The following is a 26387-nucleotide window of genomic DNA, read 5'->3' as shown; positions in this document are numbered from 1 at the left end:
TTTGTGTGGCTGGATTGGTTAGGCTGGGCCAGATGTCTGGGTCCTTGGAATATGGGTGGGATGGGGGAGGAGAGGGGAGGGGAAGAAAGAGAGTCCTTAAGAAGCATGCATCAACAGAGCTGCTTCCAAGAGAACGCCTGTCACCATGTTTGTGTGTGCTTTCACTCATTCATTCATTCATTTTCCTCATTCAGCAAATGTTTGTTGAACGTCTATTTGAGAAGTTGCCTATACAGTGCTACATGAAGAAGACATTGCATTGACTCTCACAGAGTTGGTAATCTAGTGGGGAAGCAGATGGCTCCTAAACTGACAAATAGCTATCATTATAGTTCAGGGGAAAGTGTGTGTTACAAAGGGAGTGCTGTGCTTATTTGCTCAGTCATGTCCAACTCTTCGTGACCCCATGGACTGTAGCCCGCCAGGCCCTGCTGTCCATGGGGTTTCTCCAGGCAAGAATACTGGAGTGGGTTGCCATGCCCTCCTCCAGGGGATCTTCCCAATCCAGGGATTGAACTCAGGTATCCTGTATTGCAGGCGGATTCTTTATCATCTGTTCACGAGGGAAGCCCAAGAATACTGGAGTGGGTAGCCTATCCCTTCTCCAGCGAGCTTCCTGACCCAGGAATTGAACCAGGGTCTCCTGCATTTCAGGCAGATTCTTTACCAGCTGAGCTACCAGGGAAGCCTGTTATGAAGGGCGTGGAGGGTGGGCAGCAAGGTGGGAAAATGATAGGGGATTAAATGGCCAGGAAGGCTTCTCTGAGGAGGAGATAGTCTTGCTGAGTCTGGAAGCATGTGAAGAATGAGGTCTTCTCGTCCCTTTTTTTTTTTTTTTAATATTTAATTTATTTGGCTGTATCCAGTCTTAGTTGCAGCGCACGAGTTCTCTAGTTGTGGCGTGCTGCCTTAGTTGCACTATAGCATGTGGGATCTTAGTTCCCCGATCAGGGATCGAACCCACATCCCTTGCATTGCACAGTGGATTCTTAACCACTGGACCACCAGGGGAATCTCTTCTCATCATCCCTTCTTCCCAGGTCATTTTCTTCCTTCTTAAAACCAGCCACTCTGACCAAGTGGTCAAAACTGGGGGACCTCCACAGCTGTTCAGAGCACCCCTAGTCCTAGGACTGCTGGGTGAGGGGAAATGGGGGACTGGAGGACCAAGCTTTCTTCAGAACCACACATGTGATGTATGGTTTTGCTATTTCTTTTCACTATTTTAATTATAGTTGAAACATGAAGCCAGCCACCATAACTCAAAAGCCTTGTAAGAACTCCTGTTTAGAAGAAAATTATAATTTTCTGATAAAATATGAACACTCAAAATAAGCTATAAAACATAACTGCAAAGTATCTGGAGGGACTTAATTATACGTTATTAAATAGAACCAAGTTGCTGGGATATTTTTCTGCAGAGGAATACCTCTCTATATTTAGAATAAAATTCTTTAGGAGTACTGTGGTCACTATACAGAATTGTGGTTTTATGGAATTTTTAGAACATAACCCATTTGTTTAGGTTCCAGAGTCAAAGGAGAAAATCGTACATTATGTTTATTTGTATGTTGGCAAATGCCAGCCCTGTGCTACGCTACATTGTGATAAAGCATTTCACTCCAAGGAAAGATGGGTGGTGGTTTATAGGGTTCTGATGAAACAGAATAAATTGGAGATGAGCCAAGGTTGATTGGATTTCATGTCTGTCCTTCAGACCTAAGGACAGTCTCCATGAAAATTTTTGTCTTGCACTTAGAGGAGAAATCCAGTCCCTGTGTAATATGTCAGCATTGGTCTCCCTTATCGGCCTGCCAAGACAATACTGTCCCCTGGGCCTACAGTTTCTATTAGAATTCTTCCTTCCTTGATGGAGGATTTCAGGGGCACTGATTAGAGTAACGGTTTCATTTCTAGATATGATACTGGAAGAGGGAAAGCAGCCAATTGGTCATTCCAGAAGAGTGGTTGGATGGTGAGGGGACAAGCTAACAGATCTGGGAATGAATAGCCAGAAAGAAAAGGCTTGGAGATCAGATCATGGTCCTTAATCTGTGCTCAAAAGCTATTTCTTGAATGCAAGTTACATGGAGGAGGAAACTTGGCTTGTATTTTGACCCTGGGTGGTAGAACAGGGGTCAATAGTGGGAGCTGTAGGGAAAATTCCAGCTCACCTAAAGAACTTCCCAATACAGTCAGAAGGTTCCAAGATAAAAATAACCTGCCTTGAGTGGTGAGCCCCTGTCACTGGAGACTGTATCCTACTTCTTGGAAATTCTGCATGGGAGGTTTGAGTGGCCTGGGTGGAGCAGGGAGTATAAATGACTTTTAAGAACTCTCTCAACCCTGAGGACTTAACCTCCAGATGACCACACCAAATATATATATAGTTTAAAGGTATACATGTATCCATTCTCCCCCAAACTCCCCTCCCACCCAGGCTGCCACATGACCTTGAGCAGAGTTCCTGGTACTATACAGTAGGTCCTTGTTGGTTATCCACTTAAAATATGGGCTTCCCTGCTGGCTCAGGCAGTAGAGAGTCTGCCTGCAATGCAGGAGACTTGGGTTTGATCCCTGGGTTGGGAAGATCCCCTGGAGGAGGAAATGGCAACCCACTCTAGTATTCTTGCCTGGAAAATCCCATGGATGGAGGAGCCTGACAGGCTACAGTCCATGGGGTCACACCCGGGTGGAGGGGGGTGTCTAAATGACTTTTAAGAACTTTCTCAACCTCAAAGACTTAACCTCCTGATGACCATACCAAGTATAGTTTAAACATATACATGTATCCATTCTCTCCCGAACTCCCCTCCCATCCAGGCTGCCACATGACATTAAGCAGAGTTCCAGGTGCTATCTAGTAGGTCCTTGTTGGTTATCCATCTAAAATACAGCAGTGTGTACACGACCTTCCCAAACTCCCTAACTATCCCTTCCTCCCATCCTTTCCCCCTGAGAACCATAAGTTCCTTCTCTAAACCACTACAGCTATTTTAAAATTAGTTTGTTTCAAAGTGAAAGTTGCTCAGTTGCGTCTGACTCTGCAACCCCATGGACTATAGCCCACCAGGCTCCTCTGTCCATGGGATTCTCCAGACAAGAATACTGGAGTGGGTAGCCATTCCCTTCTCCAGGGGATCTCCCCCACCCAGGGATAGAACCTGGCTCTCCCTCACTGGAGGCAGATTCTTTACTGTCTGAACCACCAGGGAAGCCAGTTTGTTTGTTTACACACACACACACACACACACACACAATACAGGTATTTTTTAGTTGTGGCAAAATACACATAATGTAACATTTACCATCTTAACCATTTTTAAGTGGACAGTTCGGTGGTATTAAGGACATTCACATTGCTGTGCAGCCATCACCCCGTCCATCCCCAGAACTTCATCCTGCATAACTGAAACTCCACACCCCTGTCACAATAACTCCCCATCTATCCCCCTCCCCCAGCCCCATCTACACATAATAACTGATTAGATGTACTAAGCGAGGCCTTTGAAAGGTATGGGGGGGCTTGCCCTGCAGGAAGGAGACTGGTAAAACTGATGGGGCTGGACTGTGAGTGCTGAGGCAGGAAGGGAAGACCTGGCTGAGGAAGGGAGGTCCAGGGAGCCAGGCTCCACTCAGACTCTGGTCAGGGGCTTCCAGACTGCAGGCCATAACCGGTCACGAATGAATTTTGTGGATGGCAACCAGCATTGAAAAGAAGAAAAGAGAAACAAGGAATGGAGCAGAGTAGAAAATATTAGAGGGACATTTTGTGAAGTGAAGGGAAGGGTTTTGTTGTCAAACTTTTGTTCAAGATGGGCATATATTTATGGGTGTGTCTTCGAGAATGTTGGAGAGAGTATGTGAGTGTGTGTATGTGAGAGAGAAAGTGCTATGTGTTGTGTCCTGACGTGAAATACATTTCCTACTGGAGGTCACAGTCAAAAACATTTGAAAACCCTACTCTAACCCCAAACCTGAGAGACATCCTCACCCTCAGCTGAAGTCATGTCAGTCATCATGCTACCAAGCTGTGCACGTTTATTGAGCACCTACTATTAGTACGTGCCAGTGCCGTGGTGGCTCTGAAACTATTGAGTCAAAGAATGGAACCCTTTGTCCTCAAGGAGCTCACAGCTGATTTGGAGATGGAGATGGGGTAGTTCATAACCAATACTGTGGATCTCACAAGAATCAAAGTGCTTTTCACATTATTTCATTAGTTTGGGGATAATTCTCCAATAGTTAGGAAACTGTCCTGACGAGCAGCCTGGTTCAGCCATGGCCTCATGGCTCCCTTGCTAAATTTCCCTCAGAGGCGTTGAAAGTGTTTGTCTTTTCAATTCAGATCTTTTTTAAAAACATTTTTGTGGCTGCCCTGGGTCTCCACTGGGCGTGTGGACTTTCTCTCTGTGTGGAGCTTGGGCTCCAGAGCACATGGGCCCAGTAGTTGCGGTGCCTGGGCTTAGTTGCCCCTAGGTATGTGGAATCCTAGTTCCCCGACCAGAGATCAAACCCGGGTTCCCTGCATTGGAAGGCAGATTCTTAACCACTGGACCACCACGGAAGCCCCTCAATTAAGGACTCTTTAAAATAGAGTCTAACTCAGACCAACTAAGCATAAACTTTAAACACTGAAGAATCAAACAATCCTGAGGAGCAGGTTTTCAAGCCGATTCCTCTGCATCCTGTGCTCACATGAAGCGAAGAAGCATGCATAGGGTGGTTTATCCCGGGCCAAACCAGTGTTTCTCCACTGGCCCAGTGGAGCCACGTAAGAACCGCCAGCGTCTTCCCAGAGTGCTGCAAGATGCATGCAATGCACATTTGCTGTAAATGGGCACACGTGTTACCATGAAAAAGGCATAATGGGATATAAAGCCATAGCCAAAATAGTTTTCTTGTGTCCTGGAACATGCCAGAGGGTTGATGCAAGGCCTGTATCAGCTCTGTGATATCCTTGCAGGGCAGTCCGCAGTTCTCCCACGACCACACAGAGCTGTAGGCAGCAGGTAAACAGAGCGAGGTGATTTAAAGACTCAAGAGATGCTGTCCTACTTCAGTGGTCAGGCCGAGAGTGTTGCTGATTTGCTTGGTGTTAAGTATGTCAAGGAGGCTGCGGAAATATTGCTATCAGAAAGGACGCCATGATCACAGAAAGGCCAGGTCCATGGTTACAGTCTTCCTCACACAACCTTGCACAGATAAGGAAGCAGAGGGTTACTGGCCCTCTCTCTCCTACCCCCAGGTGTGTGAAACACTGCGCCCAGCCCCTCAGTCTATTACAGTCAATGAAAACCCTAGGACTCTGTCACCTGGGGAACCCACAATCCTAGGCCTGAGAACATACACTATTTTCAACCTATGACTACCGCTATCTGGCTGTACAAAGACTGAGCAACTGAGCCAGCTGAGCAGGACTTTTATTTCGGTGTTTGAAATATTTAAAGTGTTGCATCTCCACAAGGCAATTTTTGTCCCTTCACTCTTTGCCAGTAGAAGATGGTCATGAATATCACACCATCTTCCCTCTCTCGGCTTCAGACTGTGACCAGCCCAAGGGCATGGCCTCCAAGCAAGGGATGTGGCATGCCCAGAGCTCAAGGGGACCCAGCACATTTTATTTAAGGTTCAGGGGACAGGTGGGGCTAACTCCAACTTGGGCTCCATCTGCCAACTCAGCAGCCGCCAATGAAAGGTGAGGGGGTGGGGAGTCTTCTAATTTGAACAAAGGCAAGAACTGGCCTATGGCAGCCCTGCCCAAGAAAGTTCAGGAACACAACCACTAAGAGACCAGAATTACTTCTATGGCTTATTTCCTGATCTCTTCCCAGAATTCTAGCTATTAATCTCCTGGTTCACACAGTTTTAAAATTTTTGGTTGCTCTGGGTCTTTGGTGCCCCACAGCATGTGGGATCTCAGTTCTCTGACCAGGGACTGAACCCATGACCCCTGCGTTGGAAGGTGGGTTCTTAACCACTGGACCACCAGGGGGGTCCCTACACATTTATTTTTACCTCTGCCACCACAAAAGTCAGAGAAGGAAGATACGAATCTAAGAACCAAATTTTACTTATATCTCTTTTAAAAATTTAAAGATGGCTTCCCACTGAACCAAAGGTCTAGTAAGACAAAAATATAAAATTATTTTCAACAAGATTTTGAAGTTTAGAAAAGCTCTGCAAGGCACTGATAGAACAGCTGAGGGTTCAATCAATACCCCTTAGCACTGTTACTACATTACTGAGGCTTCACAGAACACCCGGTGCCCTGGAAGATGTTTGAGATCATCAAGTGCAATTCCCTGGCTCTGGCTTTTTTAGAAATGGGAAAAGCTGGTGAGAGGAGAGACCTTCAGGTTGCAGGCATCCCATTGTGGCCACTTCCATGGGGGCTTCCCGTGGGCAGTGCAGCCCGGGAGGAGACGCACTCAGCTCAGGCTGCAGGGTTTCCTGTGCACGGTACAGTGTTTCACATAAAACAAGACCTGGGACTTCCTGGTGGTCCAGTGGTTGAGAATCCACCTTCCAATGCTGGGGACTCAGGTTTGATCCCTGGTGAGGAACGAAGATGCCACATGCCAAGGGGCAACTAAGCCCGTGTACCACAAGGACTGAGCCTGTGCCCCAAAACGAAAAATCTCTCATGATGCAACTAAGACCCAACACAGTCAAATAAATAAATATTAAAACAAACCAAAAAACCCAAAGAGAGGAGGTGGGTGGGAGGGAGGTTCAAGAGGGAGGGGACATATGTATACCTATGGCTGATTCATGTTGATGTTTGGCAGAAACCAATACAATTGGTTGGTTGTAAAGCAGTTATCCTTCAATTAAAAATAAATAAATTCAATTATATATTAAAAACCCAATGAGATCTGCCTCAAAACAGACAGGGGCCAGGCAAATTAGGTCACACACCTGTGCTTCTGGTTCTCTGCAGTCTGTTTAGGCTTTAAGCAAGAATGGCCCCCAGAGCTATGGATCCATCATGTGAGTTGACCCTTCTTGAGAAATGCAAAGCTGAAAAAGGTAGTCAGTATTTGACTTGGTGATGAGAGCTTCCCCGTTATGGACCAAAACCATCCTCACAACTTAAATCTTCCTGCACCCACTTGAAAACTGGAATGTTTTCTCTGACTCAATGTTTTATTTAAAAGAAAGGGGCCCAGAAACTCTAGATGAGTGAAGATTCCAAAGCGTTGGTGGAGAGGTGCTGGCTGCAGGTGGAGGGGGCATGTTTGTGGCTAGCTGGCCAAGGCTCTTTTGTCCTCAGTGAGTGGCAGCAGGCTGGTTCCTGGGGGCCCAGCTCAGGTGGCCTGACCCACCTGGAGCACTGGGTGGAGTCTGCCTTGCTCTTGAGCTCTGCGACCAGCCACGCGCTCCTGCTCCTAGGATGGGGCCTGGCTACAGATGCAGTGGGTTATAAGGTCTGCAGTGACACATTTGCCTCAGAACTTTAGCACTCTTTGCGGTGCCAAGGGCTTCATGGCTTCACACGAACTCGTCCTAAGATTCCAGTGTCCATGCAGTGAGATGGCGAAGGTAACCTTGAAGAGGCTGCCCCTGGGGAGTCAGGCCCAGGGGTTTTATGTGCATGTTATGTACTAAGTCACTCAGTTGTGTCTGACTCTTTGTGATCCTATGGACTGTAGTCCAATAGGCTCCTCTGTCCATGGGGTTTCCCAGGCAAGTATACTGGAGTGGGTTGCCATGCCCTCCTCCAGGGGATCTTCCCGACCCAGGGATCGAACCCGCACCTCTTTTGTCTCCTACATTGGCAGGTGGGTTCTTTACCACTAGTGCCATCTGGGAAGCAGGTTTTATGGTCCTGGATAAAACCACTCACCAACTCTATCACGTAGTTTTAGATGTGAGTTAACAGTGTGGCTGGACCTGTGCCTGGACAGTTGACCCTGAGTTGCCTGCGAGGACCTGAGGGTTGGCACCCCCACCCCACACACGTGTGACTACCACCACCTTCCAGTCCACTCCACAAACACATAACAAAACCTGGCAATGGGCACGCCTGCTGCCTGACCTGCTTGCCAGGCTCATTTCAGACCAGAACTCAAGAGCTCCAGGTGGCAGCTTTAGTGGTTAAACTCCCTCAGTTTGGATCTGCATCCAGCTAGACCAACCTCATGTGGATCAAAGACCCCCCACCCCTTCCTCTTATCACCCTTCCCACGGCTTCCCAACCCTGAGCCTTTATGACAGGCCAGGAGTGAAGTGGTCTACTACTGGTGAGACCATTTCTGCTGAGTCACATGGACCCAGCTCCAGTTTCTGCAGATTTAAAAAAAAAAAAAAGAGCTGCCCCATGGCTTTACCAAGTACCTGATAGCCACGAGGAGCTAAGTAAAAATATCTGCATAAAAATAACCAAGACCGGAAGTGCTGGGAAAACTGAGGTTCTGTACATGCTAAGCAGACTGACTGGGGTTTAACGATAAAGTGTGGTTGCACCCAACCGGAAGCAACTTGAGGAAGTGCTGAGGGTGTAAGAGAGACCCAAGGGGTCCATTTGGAAAACAGGCAGGACGGAGCAGTCACATTCCACTGAGTGCCTTGAAAATGTGAATTGGAAAACTCGAAATAGCAGCTGCCACCCTGGGTCCAACCCAGAGAGTTTGTTCAGCCCCGTGTTCTTGAACTGGAAAAAAAATGTATCATTGAACAGTTTTTTAATTCAAATATATGATCAGTACTGACTTATGTCAGGGACTTCCCCATGGTGTCACCCCACCTCCAGCCAAATGTGCCCTATTTAGTCCCTCATGGGATGCCTACAGCCGACATCCGAGTTCAGAGGTGAACCCATCCGCACCACTCTCCACCAGGCTGTCATGTGTACACGTAAGTCAAGCCTGGATTTGTGAGCAGAGATGGGTTCTCATAGTTGGCAAATGAAACCATGCGTTATTTAAGTTCCTTTTCACTTAATGCGTCAAACTAACATGCGGAGGTATTTTCTGTATCACAAGGGACCATTTGGTAGAGGCTTGCATGGAGTAAGCATTTAGTGTTTACTGAATGAATGTGTAATAAAGCTGAATCGCTGAACACTTAAGTAAACATGGCTTATTAGAGGGGAGGCGGCATGGTGTCAGGAAGAAGAAATCATGCCTCACTAATCTCCTTGAGTTCTTTGAGCAGATATATAAGCATATGGATAAGAGAGAACCGCAGAGCCCAGTTTAATTTGACTTTCAAAACCTATGAGAAAATCCCACTCTAAAGATGGTCTTCTAAAAACTGAGTCACTAAGGATTGTTTTTATCATGAATATGGGGTTGGCTTAAAGACCATAAACTAAGCTGAAGATAAATAGATACATTCCCAGATGGAAAAACATTGGGGTTTCCTAGAGGTCTAATTCATGATGGATCTTCTTACATGTTTGTGAATGACTTACAAGAGGAAGAGTGTATACTGAATCTCCAAGTACTACCTCAATCATCTGGGGAGAATATTAAGTTGATGGAGAGTCAATTCAGTTTGAACAAGGGTATATTGAATACTGAGGAGTCATTATGTGGTTGGGCCCTGGGGTATAAAATAGAAGGATAAGCTTAAAGTTAATCAAGTTAGGGTGAAAGTCATGCATTCATTTACAGTAAATAGTCGAAGGCACAATGGGAGTGACTGAGAAAATGATGCCAGTGACATAGTCCAGGGCTGCCCAGCCTCTGGGATCTAATGCCTGATGATCTGAGGTGGAGCTGATGTAATAATAATAGACATAAAGTGCACAATAAATATGATGTGCTTGAATCATTCTGAAACTATTCCCCACACCAAGCCTGTTGAGAAAATTATCTTCCATAAAACTAGTCCCCAGTACCAAAAAGGTTGGGTACCACTGATGCAGATGATCAATGCTGTTACACTTAAGAGAGGTGGGAATAGTAAATAAAAGTTGAAGTAGGGAAAGTTTAATGGGGGAGAAAGAATTTGAGGAGAGCCTGGAAGAATACCAAGGGTTTGGATGGGTGTAGTAAAGGTGAGGGATTCTCTTGTTAATAGCAATTGGACATGCTACTCTGGGACTGGAAGGTGAGTGTGTTTGGGGCAAGTAACCAATTACTCCGTGAAACCTTAACAATCCAGAAATATCACCTAGGCAGGTGTTACAATAATGGCAGTAGAAAAAGCCCTGGACATGAGTTGGGAGATGGCACATGGATTCTATTAGTCTTCCTCCTATAACCTGAGTCTTATTTCTTTGTCAGTAAAATACAGATGGTAACTGTACCAGTCTTATAAGTTTCTGTGAAATTTAATGCGAAGAAATACTCTGGACAGCTCAACCAGTACAGAACACAGGTGGGCACTAATTTCTTTAATAAGACAGTCTCAGCCACCTCACCTCTAAGAAGTCTTTCCCTTTTTCCATTTTGGGTGGAGCAGTGTTTTCCATGCTCACCATTCTGTATTATACTGGTTTTCTTCCTCTCTGCCTCTGTCATTAGCCTATGAACTCCTTGAGGACAATACTGAATTTTCTATCTCTTTCTAATCCGTACCTAGACAGTGCCTGGTATATAGCACAAGTGTGCAAAGGTTGGTTAAATAACCAACAAAAGGGTGAATACATTGCTTACTATTCCTATAAGAATGGAAGATGAGTTTAATTTGACAAAAAAAAAGATTGGCACATAGAGATTTTCTGAATTCTCACAAGCAACTGTTTATTCATTCACTTTAGACTATTTTCCAAAAGTCAGCATGAAGGCTGTTGATCATCTCTATTAGGATTCTTATCTCCTCATTTTCGGAAAATACGGATAGCCCTGACCTGTGCCGTTGTCTGTCATCTCTTCCATTCTTTGGGCTTTCTCATCAAAAACAAAGACTAGGATATGTACTGGGCGAAAAAAAAAAAAAAAAAAGATGGAATATGTACCTCCTTTAGTGGGTTAGAGACTTGTTACTTGGTGATGAATTTCCCTGGTCATGTTACTTGTCTTCCTTTTCCAATCTTAAGAGGTTGATACTCTCTGGGAAAGATGTAAGCACAGGAGTCTTGAAATGTTACTTTCCCTCTGATATTTATTAACCTTCCTTGGTCTTCCTCAGATGCTTGACCTATGCTCTCTGGATTCCTCTATCTTTGAACACAGCTTTTAAAACCCTCCCAGTTTCAGCATTTTTATCAGCTACCACTTCTCTTGAGCTTTCGCTTTCTTGAAGCATTTTTTAAATGTAAACGCTATTCTTTTGTAACAGTCCTGTACATCTCTTCTGAAAACTTGAATTCACTGGGGAGCTCAGTTTTGAGTTGAACTGATCTAAACCCTGTAAGAGGCCCAATCACGTCCCTGTTAGATGTGATGTGTGGTCCTTGCATCTTAGAAGGATTCCCCCTCCATCCATATGCAGAAAGAAAATTACATACCATTCTGTTGGTAAAGTTACTGAACTTCTCAACCAACACCTGCTCAATCATGTCTGGCTCAGAGATAACAATAAACATCCGACGACCAAGATAGTACCTGGGAGGAATAAGAGAATTACTTTAAAATGTTTAATTTAAAATGACTTTAAATTAAATTTAAATTAAAAATGATAAATGTCGTATTTGTCTGTTCTCTTCTCCTTTCCAGAAAGAATTCACAGTGGCTTAGAATCAGGGATAAAGGATAAATAGGGAGTGACGGTGTGGAGAAGATGAGGAAATGCATGTGCTAAGCGTGAGGAACGGCAGAGCTCTGATGACCTAACACCAAACTTCATTCCACAAGCATTTATGGAATCCCACCTGGTACCAGTCCCTGGAGACTCTGGGGTGAATAAGAGACAGTCTTTAGCCCCAGGAAACTCACCCCCTTGGTAGGAAAGACAGATCTGTAAGTTTAAACACAATAATAAAGAATTTATAGGATCCAGTAGTAAGACCAAGAAGGAAAATGGTACAGGTCAGTGTTGTCCCTATTTTCCAAAACTGGGGAGACAGGCATTCTAGCAAGAGAAGATCAGTGACTTGTATATACTGATTCTTAGGCAAAAGCCTAAAGTGTAGTGATAAACCTTTATAAGAATTCAGGGAAGATTAAACTTGCAGGGAAAGACCGAACAGCTGGGTGTTACACCTACATGTGAAGGAGCTCAGGAGATACTATGACACTAATGAAGAAACAGAGGGACTTCCCTGGTGGTCCAGTGGTTAAGACTTAGCCTTCCAACGCAGGGGATGCGGGTTCAATCCCTTGTTGGGGAGGCTAAGATCCCACACACCTTGGGGCCAAAAACCCAGAACATCCAACAGAAGCAATATTGTAACAAATTCAATAAAGACTTTGAAAATGATCCACATCAAAACTTTAAAAAAAAAAAAAAGAAATGGAGGAAAATCTAAGCCAGTCAGCAGTTGTGGTAAACGCCAAAAGGAAGCTGTTTAAGGACATATTGTCATTTATTTATTAAATAAATTTTGCTATTTGTTAAAGTGCTGGGGACATAAAAGCATCTAAGACCCAGTCATAGCCTTCAAGGGTTTCAGAGCCTGGTGGCAGTGGCGATTAGATAATCACCATCCACCGTGACATCTGGCAAGCATGGGTGACATTGGGGGCACACCCCACTGAAAGCGTGAAGAGAGAATGAAATCTTCCTAGAGGTGGTGCTTCCTAACGTGAGTTTCAAAGGATGGGCAAGAATTAGTCCAGATAGGCGGGTGGCAAAGGGGAGTGAGGGTGTGGCAGGCAGAGGAATCAGTTCAACAATTGCCCAGGGACAAGCATGCCTGGAAGAGCTATGAGCTCTTGACTAGCAACTGAATAAAGCCAACCAGAGTGATGACAAGTAGCCCCACTGCATAATGCCATGTTTTCAGTACTGTGTATGGAATTATTTTTCAGGATGTTATTTGATCACTGGCACATACAGTTCCGAGAGGTAAAGAGCAGAGCAGTTTAAGTCATATGGCAAGAAAGCAGCAAAGTTTGCTTTGTTACTTAGTTCTTAGTTACTTAGAACTTTTCATAAGCTAAAAGAGTCTTTAATGTTTTAACTCTTCCCCTTCTTACTAACTAGGGAAAAAATAATATTTGTCTGGTACATGTCAGGCACTCAGAAATATTCATCTGAGTGATCATATTTCCCAAACTGTTAGAGAAATCTTTGGGACACAGGAATTCAACAGATGTGGTAGAAGAAAAAATATTCACTAGTTCGTTTTTTTTAAATTGATTTTAGCCAAGAAGACCAGAAATAACGCCCAAAAAACCATGAACCAATGCTTCTATAAACTTTATGGGGCGTGTCATAGAATTTTTTTGAGAATCTGGTAAAAACTGTGGACATTTCCCCAAGACATTTCCCTTTCATAGCATTTTAAAATGAAATTTGAGGAATTGTTTGACACCTGAAATGAAAAAAGCCAATCTAGGAAGGTTACATATTATATGATTTCATTTATATGTTTTTGAAACAGCAGTGAGATTAGTTGTTTCTAAAGGAAAAGAGATGAGTAGATTCTAAACTCTAGGGATGTGGGGGGTGTAATAGGGTGGTGTGACTGTAAAAAGTAGCACAAGAGAGCCTTGTGGTGACCAGTTTTGAGTCTTAACGTACAGTAGTGGTTACACAAACCTACACATCTGATAAAACTTCAGAGGATTCTACACACACACACACACACACACACACACACAGGCTTGAAAATCTGATAAAATCTGAATAAGTATGGATCATGCTGTGTGTGCTCAGTAGCTTCAGACGTGTCCAGCTCTTTGCGATCCTATAGACTGTAGCCTGCCAGGCTCCCTCGTCCTTGGGATTCTCCAGACAAGGATCCTGGAGTGGGTTACCATGCCCTCCTCCAGGGAATCTTCCCAACCCAGGGATTGAACCTGCATCTCTTGCATTGCAGGCTGACTCTTTACCTACTGAGCCCCCTGGGAAGCCCATTATGGATTGTATCAATGTTAATTTCCTGGTTTTGATGATGTACTGTAGCTATGCAAGAGGTAATCATTGGGGGAAACAGGGTAAAAGGGTACACAGGATCTTTTGTACATTTTTTTGCAACTTCCTGTAAATCTATAATTATCTCAAAAAATTTCAAATGTTTAAAAGTCACTTGGGAACTTAAACGATAGCCACAGCTCTGTTCCTCCCTGGAGCAGATCTAGTAGGCTGGGAGGAGCCCAGAAATCTGCATTTGAACAGGCTCTCCAGATTCTGATGTAAAGGACTACTCCCACAATTCAAGAAATGCTGTTCTAGGGCAGTGGTTTTCAGCCTCAAGGACTGGTCAAAAGCACTGGCTAAGGATTCAAAAAGGTCAGTGATGCCTGACCTCCTGACCAGCATCTCTGGGGTGGGACCCAGTCCCTTCTAACTTTAATAAGCTCTCCAGTAACCAGTACTGACAGCTGATCGACAGTAACCAGATTGGGGGACCCACAAACCCCATGTTAAAAACCCCGCTTTAGATTTAACTAAAGCTCATGCTGTGATTCTCATTTCCCTAAATTCTTAGTTCTAAAAGGAAAGCATTTACATTGAGATGCACACCTATTTTGGTAATGATTCATTTGTATTGATTTGGTTATTACCAAAATAATTTACAAATAATACAATCATTTGTATTGATTTAGTTATTACCAAAATAATTTTACAGTAAGTTCAGTCGCCCAGTTGTGTCCGACTCTTTGCGACCCCATGGACTGCAGCTTGCCAGGCTTCCCTGTCAATCACCAGCTCCCGGAGCCTACTCAAACTCATGTCCATATAATCTGGATTTCAAAAAAAAAAAAACAAAACCCAAATAATACTTCTACATTCAGATGAAAGTTGTCCTTCCAAATGGGCACCTTGGGAGCCTTTGAGCTTTTTTCTAGTAATGTTGCTAATGCTAAAAACAATTTTGTCACCATTTCTTTAGAATTGCTTCAGAGCTGGTTTATGAACCTCGTGAGAAAACTGGCCCCATTTTACATGTAAATTGTGTAATCTTATGGATTTATATTTATACAAACACTCATCTGTAGTTTGAGGAGCTCCTGGAAAGACCTTGATCAGAGAAACATTTAAGTGAAGCTTGTTTTTCCTTTCGGATGCCTGAATGGCTGCCCTGTTTTTGTCTGCCCAGCCCTCCTTGAGGAAGCACCCTCCCCCGTACCACCAGTTCTGGAGGAGCTGTCGATGACAGAGCCTGCCCTTTTGGCCATGGGGGTGGACTCACCATCAGGCATGGCTGATTACGGTATCTCATTTCCTTGACAACAGTGACTGGTCCACAGGGTGGGTGCATGACGGAGTCAGGACCAGTCAGAATCCTTCATTGGGTGTATGTGTAAGTATACACTTGGAGGCTGCTTGAGGAAAGCTCTGTTTTCCTCCTGAAGGTGCTTAACTAGGAAAATATGAACCCAGAAGTCAGTGGCCATCTTTGTACCACATGCTGGCACAAACTCCAGGTCAAGATATGCTTCCTGCAGTGTTCCTTGCATCTTCCAAGCTTAAATTAGCTTGCACTTTTAAGTGTGTTTGAGCTGGATTTCTATCATTTGTAATCCAGAAGTCCTAAATACTGCAAGGTATTCCTTTTCCTTTTCAACCTTGTGAATACCTAATGCCATTCTGCCTCTCAAAACATACTTCCCCAAGAGGCTCTGATCTCAGAGGCTTCCCCGGTGGTCCAGCAGTTAAGAATCTGCCTTCCGATGCAGGGGACATGCATTTGATCCTTGGTAAGGAAACTACGATCCCACATCCTTTGGGGCAACTAAGCCCATGAACTGCAACTACTGAGCCCCCATGCTCTGGCTCGCATACCTCAATGAAGGTCCTGCACGTCACATGAAGACCCAACAAAGACAAATAAATATATAAACAATTTTTTTCTTTTTTTTAAAAAAAGAGGGTCTGATCTCAGTTTTGTACACTGGTGTGAACGTATGGCCACATGTCACTGCCTCCTGAGGTGGGGTGAAAGTGCTAGAGGCTCAGTCGTATCTGACTCTCTGTGACCTCTTGGACTGAAGCCCACCAGGCTCCTCTGTCCATGGGATTCTCCAGGCAAGAATACTGGAGTGGGTAGCCAGTCCCTTCTCCAGGGATCTTCCCAATCTAGGGATGGAACCTGGGTGTCCTGCATTGCAGGCAGATTCTTTACCATCTGAGCCACCAAGAAGCCCTGAGGGGGTGGAATACTGCAAAGCCACGTGCCCTAGGGCCAGGTCAGGATACAGGGTCACCCAGCTCTGCTGCTTACCCATACAAGCCTTATAGGTGGACTCTGGAAATTCTGCATTTCAGCTTCCTTGCCCCTGAAACATGGGAGTAAAACCACGCAATCTCAACAGTTTGCTCTGCTTTAAATCCTGTAGTTCTTATGAATTAAAAAGGAAGTTAAATAATGGTCTTTGAATTTTAAGTCTACTTTCTACAGGGCAAAGAGAGTAAAGCAGTCAGTCCTAAAGGATATCAACCCTGAATATTCATTGGAAGGACTGATGCTGAGGCTGACGCTCCAATCCTTTGGCCACCTGATGTGAAGAGCCAACTCATTGGAAAAGATCCTGATGCTGGGAAGGATTGAAGGCAGGACGAGAAGGGGATGACAGAGGATGAGATGGTTGGATGGCATCATTGATTCAATGGAAATTAGTTTGAGCAAACTCCAGCAGATGGTGAAGGACAGGGAAGCCTGGCATGCTAAAGTTCATGAGGCTGCAAAGGGTTGGACATGACTTAGCTACTGAACAACTATAGGGCTTGAAAACACATCCTGTTAACAGTGGAATCAATCAGTGAAGTATTTGAATGACTTGAAGACCCTTCTCAGAATCTGATAAGCACAATTGTTAGTGTTTATTGAGTGGTTACTACCTACCAGCCATGTTCTGAGTGCACTGCCTGTAGGATTTCATTTTTTCCTCATAGAAAATGGATAGGGTAGTTACTATACCCACTTGTCAGAATAGAAAACTGACAAGAGATGTTAAGTTAAGAGATGTTAGAGTTGTTAAGTAATTGCCCAAGATAGGGATTTGATCCCAATCTGACGACTGCCAGAGCCTGGGCCTGTGGCCATGACCTTGCCGTCATCTATACCAGCGACACTCCTTCCTCAGGCCGAGCAGGTGTGTGAACAGCCAGGCTTCTAGCTGTGCAGACTGTGTCTTTTAAAGGTGGAAAGTCAGAGCAGCTTCTTGTTTAATGGCCCAGAAACAACCCTCCACCCCAGCCTAATTACGAAGGTAACTTCTTGCTCCCTTCTAACTGAAATGTATGGATCGTCACTTTGGGGGGCAAAAAATTCTTAGCCAGTTACTCATTTATACTTATTTACGCACATAAGAATGTTCTTACTCAACTCTGAAGCACCTGGTGGAAGAGAAAACTTAGGCAAATCAGTGAAGTATTGTGCAGGCAAAAATAATACTTGTTTGGCTTGTTTAATTAGTTGTTTTCTTATTTTTTAAAAACATTGACCAGTCAGTTCAACCAAGATAGTTCACAATTGCCTTCTGGGAATTGAGGCCTGGTGGCCTGCTGCTCTTAGCCTGTGGGCTGCCTGGCTCTGTTCCAGAAGGTCTGCCCCCATCAAGGGTTGGCTAAGCTATAAAGAGTGGTTGATCGGGAGGTACCTACAAGCATCAGTACAAAAGGATGTCTAAGTCACACAGCTGAATGAAAAAGCACATTGGGAAATAGTACATACAGTTGTGGAAATAAAATAATAATCCATTTCATGGTTAGCTCATTCAACAAGCATGTATTGAGCACAAACTGTCAGGCACTAGGCTCATGTATGTTAACAGTATCCCTAGAAAAACTCTGGAGGAAGATGTATTAGCTGACGGTGCATATTATGGGGACTTTTACTTTTCACATTGTGTATCTTTAATAGGGGCTTCTCAGGTGGTGCAGTGGTAAAGAATCTGCCTGCCAATGCAGGAAACATAGGATCAGTCCCTGAGTCAGGAAGATCCCCTGGAGGAGGGCATGGCAACCCACTCCAGTATTCTCACCTGGAGAATCCCATAGACAGAGGAGCCTGGTGGGCTACAGTCCGTGGGGTCACAAAAAGAGTCTGACATGACTTAGTGACTGAACAACGAACAAATGTCTTTAATGTTCCACTAGTTTACAGTGAGTGCTTTTGTAATAAGAAAAAAAAAAAAGAGGTTTGTCTTGTCAGGAGCTGAGGTGGGGGTCGGCGGTGGTGCAGCTGTCAGGACTCAGGTTCAAGGCCGTGTCCTTGTGATTTAACAGCTGTGTCACCTTGAGCAAACCACAACCTTCCTGAGCCAATTTCCTGGATAAAGAGGCTGTTATGAGGGTCAGAGGAGAAACAAGAGAATGCTTTGTCTGTAGTAAGGTTTTAGGCAAATACCGGTCATGATAACCTCCCAATCAGGAGTGAAGGCCCCAGCTCATGGGGGGTTGGGTGGGTGGCTGCTGGTGTCACTTTGTAGGAATGAAGAAGCTGAGTGATAAGCGTCCCCAGGAGGTCAGGTACAAAGAACCTGAATGTGCTTCTGGAGACTTCAGGTTTCCAGGTAGAGACTGAAAAACTGATGTGGGCCTCTCTTGTTGGTATTCAGTCGCTCAGTCGTGTCCAACTCTCTGCGACCCCATGGACTGTAGCACGCCAGGCTTCCCTGTCCTTCACCATCTCCCAGAGCTTGCTCAAACTCATGTCCCCTTGAATCAGTGATGCCATCCAACCATCTCATCCTCTGTCGTTCCCTCTCCTCAGGCCCTCCATCTTTCCCAGCATTAGGGTCTTTTCCAAAGATGCGGGCCTCTAGCAACTGATGACTGCTAAACAGTGAGCATCAGATGACTCCTTGCCTCAGTGTCAGGGCCATGTCCCAGCAGGTTGAGGAGGCTAATAGGGTTAACTGTCATCCTGGCCTTCAGTCTGACCTCTGCCCTGGACTGTGGATGAGAAGGTCGTGGGCAGCTCAGTGGGGAAGGGTGGGCGTTGACCGCTGGAGATCCCACATGAGTGATCAGTCTCTAAAATGTTCCAAGGGAGCTAAGTAGGCATCCAAGCCTGGGAGTGGGCCGTAGGCGGGCTGGGCGGCCCACAGTCTGTGGAGAAACCATGGCTTCGCGGCCCTGTGGCTCCTTCCCAGCTTGACTCAGCAGAGCATCCTGCCCTTTCTCATTAGCAACCTGATCTGTCATTAGAACAAGGCAGGATTGAGTTAGCAGAGAGGCGGAGCCTACTCAAGTTGCTGGGGGTGCTTTTCTTGAGGAGCAGTGACAGACACAGGTCCCTGGAGTTGGAGCTGCTTTCTTCCTGCTCTCTCCTGTCACTCAGATCAGGGTGTGCCTTACCTGCCCAGGGAAGCCTCAGGGCACTGGTGCCTGGGGGCGGGCCCTGACCTCACAGAGCCCCTCAGAGCCACAAGGACTGAGTCAGCCTTTTCCCTCTCTGCGATACTTGGAGCCGGGTCAGCTCTCCTCTGCTGCCCTCAGATGCCGGTGGACTCTGTGGTTCTTCACTTCCCGGCTGGACATTGGACCATGCACTCAGATTTATGCCTCCGCCCCTCTGACTTGTCTTCCTGACCAACTGCTTATCTGCACAAGGGCCCTGATTCCGTTTATCCATCAGGGCTTTGTAAAATGCAAGTCTGGGGACTTGCCTGGTGGTCCAGTGGTTAAGACTGCATTTCCACTGCAGGGGACTTGGGTTCGATCCCCGGTCAGGGAACTTAAAATCCTGTGTGCCTCTTGTTGCAGTCCAAAGCGGGGTGGGGGTGGGGAAGTCAATCTGATTGTAGCTCTCTTTACTTAACATCCTTCAGTGGTTTGTTTCCACGAAAGCCTTTGGGAGTCCTGAGCACGTGCAAATGTGCTTCACAGCCCAGCCCTGCCTTGCTTCTGGCCTCATCCCTCCTTATTGCCCACCACCCAAGAGCCAGCACCAATGATCAACCTTTCTTCCTGACACTCTCCATCACCTCTCACATCCACAGGGGCCTTTGCATATGCTGGTCCCCTGCCTCCCTGGATCAGTTGTCCTTCTTTCTATCTCGCCAGGTTAACTTCTAGCAGTATTCCACTAACTGTAGTTCTTTTCTTGGCTACATTTTTACTTGGTTGTGAGTGGTTTAAATGCAAGGATCTGGTCTTTTTCTAACATTGAAGTCTAACATTTATATTACTTTTTTTTATATTGAATTTATTTTAGGAGTTCTGTGGAGTTTGCTCAGCGTTCAAATGTTCTTTCGATGAATTTGTAGGGGAAAAAGTGGTCTCCCCGTCCTATTCCTCTGCCATCTTAGCTCCTCCCCCAGGAGTTCTGTAATGTTAGTGGAGCAGGCTGTATCTAGGCCCGACCTCTTAAGCCCCCGAGCCCAGGCCCATCTCTCTCACTAGGACACTCAAGTAGCTCACTATGTGGATTGCTGCTCCCAGACCAACAGCCCTATCGAGGCCAAGTCTACCTTTGTGAAACAGAAACTGACCGTGCTATCCCACTATCAGCAAACCTCTAATGACTCTCCATTGTTTGAAGCAAAAAAGTCCACGCTTCTTAACTGCAATGAGGAACCCTGTAGGAACTCTCTCCTGTCCCACTCCTCTTCCACCAAGGAGAGTGGAAAAGCTGGCTTTAAACTCAACATTCAAAAGATGAAGATCATGGCATCCAGTCCCTTCACTTCATGGCAAACAGAAGGGGAAAAAGGGGAAACAGTGACAGATTTTATTTTCTTGGGCTCCAAAATCACTGCAGACAGTGACTGAAGCCATGAAATTAATAGATGCTTGCTTCTTGGGAGGAAAGCTATGACAAACCTAGACAGTGTAGTAAAAAGCCGAGACATCACTTTGCCGACAAAGGTCTGTCTAGTCAAAGCTATGGTTTTTCCAGTAGTCATGTATGGATGTGAGAGAAAGTTCACATAAAGAAAGCTGAGCACCGAAGAATTGATGTTTTCAAACTGTGGTGCTAGAGAAGACTCTTGAGAGTCCCTTGGACAGCAAAGAGTTCAAATCAGTCAATCCTAAAGGAAATCAACCCTGAATATTCATTGGAAGGACTCATGCTGAAGCTGAAACTCCAATACTTTGGCCACCTGATTCAAAGAGCTGACATTGGAAAAGACCCTGATGCTGGGAAAGATAGAGGACAGAAAGAGAAGGGGGTGACAGAGGATGAGATGGTTGGATGGCCTTATTGACTCAATGGACATGAGTTTGAGCAAACTCCAGGAGATAGTGAAGGACAGCAAAGCCTGGCGTGCTGAGGTCCATGGGGTCGTGAAGAGTGGGACACAACTGAGGGACTAAACAACGACAACAACACATATTCTAACAACTAAGTAAACATTTGAAAAAGAAAGCACATATTGCACTAAGTAGTTCTCATCATGACCCACAGATGTCACTGTGTTCACCATGAATATTGAAGATATCCCAGGAAGCCCCTGTGAATTCTCTATGGCACCTTTGGGTGCCTTAGCGCACAGTTTGGGAACTGTAACCATACATTGCTGCTATGAAACAGTTATCTGCGGTTCTCTTCATTTGCACTGATTTTCTACTCTTCCGTTCCTTTGCACATGATTGTCCCTCAGAAGTCCTGGTCTGTATCTTGTCTGGAAAACCTTTCTGACAGTCAGGTCACCTGTCGCTTCTTCTGTGGAGTCTTCTCAGACCCTTCACTTCCCATAGTTTCCGTGGCATCTTGTCCATTCGTCTTATTGATTTGCATCTCACTGTTTTATTTCTTGGGCTTCCTTGACAGTCTCCTCACTACTCTGTGAGTTCTTTGAGGACAAAGCCCTGTCTTGATTTGTCTTTCATCCCTGAGAAGCTGGCAGAGCACCTCATACCAACAGGTAGCTGGGAAGACGATTCTGCATCTGCCTTTCTAGTTCTAAGAAATCACTTCTTATCTTTCTGTATTCTCAGTTCCTGCTACTGGCAGATCTGAAGCCAGACTCAAACCTTGTTTCTCTTTACTGGCCTTTATCTTGCAGTCTCAAAGTCACTGGTCCCCATCCCCTCTGAAATGTGTGGCTAACTCTTTGTCTTTCTCTTCTACTGCTTGGCAGGGGCGTCACCTTTGCGTCCACCCTACTGGCTTCTTCAGCTGACCGCTAATCTTTGTGGTCATCCCAGGTCTGGCTGTGTGTGGAGTCACCGAGGTGAGCCAGGCTCCTGTTGCAAGCCAACGGCTCTGCCAGAGAGCTTGTTTGAATCAAAGTTTCCCTCATGTGTTGGCTCCGAGATCTTGCTCCAGCAGAGAGTGCGGTTGGCCCAGAGCCTTCCACGTCCCTTCAGGGTCACCTAACAGCAACTGGCCACCCCTTCTGTGTCCCCATCTCTTCTGTGTCTCCATCTCTAGCTGTCAGCTACCCCTCCTCCCACCATCCCCACCCTAAGGTCCTTCTCTGACTGTTCTCACCAGGTAGACCGTTGTTCCCTTCTCCTCCTCATCTCCCCATTATTCCAGACTGTGCTCGACTGCTGCCTCCTCCTGGAAGCCTTCTCTGCTTTCGCTGGCCCATGATTCTACCCAATTCCTGGCTTCAGATTGTCTGTTCAATGTGGCATATTCAGTCACTCATATCACCCGGCATTCTTGTCAGACTTGGCCCAGGTCTGTGTTTCTCTTCTAAATTAGGTGCCAGATTTTCTTCAGGAAAAGAGACATGAGTGATACTTTTGGGAGAAGAGTGGAGCGGTTTCTCCCACCACCGTCAGCCCAGGGATAGACACTCAGCGGAAACCGAATTATCTGTTGAGTGGACGATGTCTGGAGCGGGGCCAAGAGGGAGCTAGTTCTTCAGATGTGGGGGTACCATCTTGTCAGTCTTTGTGCCATCCGAAGACAGAGACACAGACTGAAGTGAGTGTGGGAAAGCTCAGAAAGAGGGGAGGGATGGAGAGCCTCCCTGAATGAGCGAGGACCTGAGGGTAGAGAGGGAATTGCATTTGGAATTAGAACTGGGTGACATGGGGCCAGTTCCTTGAGTCTTGGGTGTCACAGTCTGTTCACCTGGCAGAGATAGCGGGTGGAAAAGCAGGTCTCATTACTCTTCTTTAGGGACCTTCTACCACTGGGGACGTGCATGCTTGGTCCCTGTGTGGGTTTATAAGTAGTCAGAATAGGGGCTTAATAAGGAATCGGATCTGAGTTCACATAAGTGGGCCTGGAGGACAAAGGGCCCTTCTAGTTCCTGCTGAATTGTGGCTGCATCGAGCTCTAGTCAAGCTTTCTCCCAAACAGAGCTGTGGCTAAAGGAGGGAATTGGGCAGCAATGGGGGAAAATTATCTGAAGCAAACCTACAATGATAAACCTCTTTACTCTATTGGATACACCCGCCCATTTAATTTATTCAGTTAATAAAACTTATTCCCCAGAGGGGGACAGACAGAGGTAAACTACAAACCAATCTGCCCGTGTGAGCATGAATATATATGTATATCTCATAACAATAAAAAAAGAGTAATTAAGAGATGTATTGAAGTGTATAGAAATCCTGAAGGACACTGAAGTTTCCAATTCGAGTTACTGTCCTTGGTGCAAATTTAATTCAGTAGGGAACAGATAAATAAAAAGGAAGAAAAAACAAATTCAGAACAGATGTTAGGCAAGCAATTTTTTTCACAGTAAGAATCATAAACATGAAGAAGAGCCTATAAGGCAAAGTTGTTGATGCAAACAGCGTCAAGCTACTAAATAAATAGTTAGATGGCACCGCAGGGACAAAGAAACATTAAAATAGGCATTTGGCTGTCCCAGAATATTTGCACCCACACAGTTATGCCCAAGTGTGTAGATTCACAGGCATCAGAAGGAGGTGTGTGTGTGTGTGTATGTGTGTGTGTGTGTGTGTGTGTGTGTGTGAGTGCACATGCATGCTATTACATAGAATATGTGCAGGACATATATTTGTGTGAGAGTATGTAGCAAAATCTCCTCTCTCTCAATGATGTGTGAACTCAGAATACGAATTGAGGGGCTTGGCAAGAGCTAGAATGAGTCCTGAAAAGACAGTGTGGCCTGGAACTCCATGCCACCCGAGGAATGTGCTGTCTCGGGCTAGGGATTATTAGAAAGCCCAGATGTGGAACTGTCAAGAAAGGAGAATTTAATGGCCACAGAATTTTAGACACAGCTGGGGAAAAATAAGAGGCGGGGCAGTGAGGGGATGGAAATTAAAGCACAGGTCATAGTATTTCAGGAACAGAAGGAAGCTTGACGATCATTCTAGCCAAACACCCCCATTTCATAGGTAGGAAAACAGAGGTCGCAAGAGGTGAGATGACTAGGGGGCAGCACTTGGACACAGGCCCCTGCCCTGGAGCAGCCCCTGTGCAGGAGGAGGCATGAGAGGCCAGAGAACACCCACATGCAGAACTGGGGAGATTCACCCCAGAGTTAGCCAGGGACGGGCTCCTGCAGTGGGCACTCCTCTGGGATGGCAGGTGGCTGCAAGAGGACCTTTGAAAGCCCACCCTGAGGGGCTGAGGCATCATGGTCAGGATCCCTGCTCCCTGCAGGGGTGGGGGCTATGCTCATGGAGACCACCGATGGTTCCTTTGGTTTCACATCAGCCTGCGAGGCAGGCAGGCGCTTGGGTATCTGTTAAAAGTGAATATCATGGTCAAGTCACTCATTCTAGTCCCACAGCTGGGAGGAGCTGAGCTCAGACCAGACCCAGCTCTGCCTCCCAATCAAGTGCACTTCCTGTCACCTTAGGCAGACCCCTAAGAGTAGGGCTAGAGAAAAGGCTTTCCTGGGGAGGGAAACCAGTGATCTGAGAGCAGAGCCCAACCCAGTGGAGCACATCATAAGAGTCTGCCCTTCACCTTATCCTATGGGTCCCAAGATGGCTTGATGTGGGATTAAATCAATTCTATATTTTTATGGGCTAATTCCTAGATGGATGGCTCATAGGTCACAGAAGGGGAAAGATTATAGACGCTGCCACCCAAAGCCTTGATTTTAGGATGAAAGACTTTCCCCAAGTCCTTTCATTATGTTCCAGGGAAATAATACTAATTACCAAAATCATCAAAACAGCAAGACCTTCCCATTTGAGGTTTTCTTGGGGACAAGCGTGTCCTGAAAGGCACGTATTCAGTGGAGATTGCTTTGGTTATTCAGCAAATAGTTCCTGAGCAATTTTTGTGCAGTCTAGGCCCTGGGAGTATCCAAGCAAACAAGAGACAGAGTTTCTGTCCTCACGGAGTTTATACTCTAGCAGGACAGCAGGACAGTAAACAATGACACGACTGCTGTGAGGGCCGTCATCCTAAGGCAGGAGTGCAGAGTGTCCCAGGAACAACCAAGCGGACAGGGGAACAGAAGAGGCTTTGGATCAACAAGGGCTTCCCGGGTGGCTCAGTGGTAAAGAATCTGCCTGCCAATGCAGAAGATAGAGGTTCGATCCCTGGGTTGGGAAGATCCCCTGGAAGAGGAAATGGCAACCCACTCCACTATTCTTGACTGGAGAATTCCACGGACAGCCTGGCAGGCTACAGTCCACAGGGTTGCAAAGAGTTGGACCCAACTGAGCACACATGTACATAACAAGGAGAACCTGCTCTTCCCTGTGCGTACCTCTTACTAACTGCATGTCATTCTTGTTTTAAAGTCACTGATGTTCCCAAATATTGCACTGGCCAAAAAGTCCATCAAGTCCAAAACAGACTTTTTGGTCACTGCAATAAATTGAGGCTAATGCAATTAGGCCAGGTAAACTTGAAGTGTTCTTGGGATAGTCACATGAGATACTGTATTGAAAGGTCAAGACCCAGACAGAGGACTGGAAAACTATTATGGATTAATAACATTTCACTACATGTGGTAAATAACATTTGCTACTACAAAGATCTCTCTTTCTTATGGTCTTAAAAGCAGGCCATAGCCCATAGAATACATGCACCAGTCCAGAAAGTGCCCAAAAAAGGATGTCCACTGCAGTGTTGTTTGCTGGAGGCCACTGGGTATCCCCCTCTGGGAGAGTGGATGGGAAAGCTGGGCAGGGTTGCACTGCAGAATGACAGGCAAAAGTTGGAGGTAACAGACATGATGGGTGCACAGCGTCGTGATGGAGCTTCAAAGCGTAGTGCGAAGTAAAGAAACTAAAGGATAAATGAGTGATGTGACACTACCATTGGCATGAGCTGAAGAGTCCCTTGGACAGAAAGTAGATCAAACCAGTCCATCCTAAAGGAAATCAACCCTGAATATTCATTGGAAGGACTGATGCTGAAGCTCCAATATTCTGGCCACCTGATGCAAAGAGTCAACTCATTGGAAAAGACCCTATTGCTGGGAAAGATTGAGGGCAGGAGGAGAAGGGGATGACAGAGGATGAGTTGGTTGGATGGCATCACTGACTCAATGGACATGAGTTTGAGCAAGTTCTGGGAGATGGTGAAGGACAGGGAA

At 45.7% G+C, this 26387-nt stretch overlaps 1 protein-coding gene across 2 annotated transcripts in view; it reads right to left on the bottom strand.

Moving 5' to 3' along the window:
• Positions 1 to 26387, bottom strand: part of TBXAS1 (thromboxane A synthase 1) — a 159833-nt gene that overhangs the window by 76434 nt on the left and 57012 nt on the right. For both annotated transcript variants that reach the window (XM_043463858.1, XM_043463859.1), the window contains one exon: positions 11402 to 11498. In XM_043463858.1, coding sequence (XP_043319793.1) covers positions 11402 to 11498 — 97 coding nt within the window. The remainder of the gene's footprint in view (positions 1 to 11401; positions 11499 to 26387) is intronic.

The sequence above is a fragment of the Cervus canadensis genome, chromosome 3, assembly GCF_019320065.1.
Source record: "Cervus canadensis isolate Bull #8, Minnesota chromosome 3, ASM1932006v1, whole genome shotgun sequence".
NCBI lineage: Eukaryota > Metazoa > Chordata > Mammalia > Artiodactyla > Cervidae > Cervus > Cervus canadensis.
The sequence above is the reverse complement of the archived record's forward strand: the minus strand, read 5'-3'. Positions and strand labels throughout refer to the sequence as shown.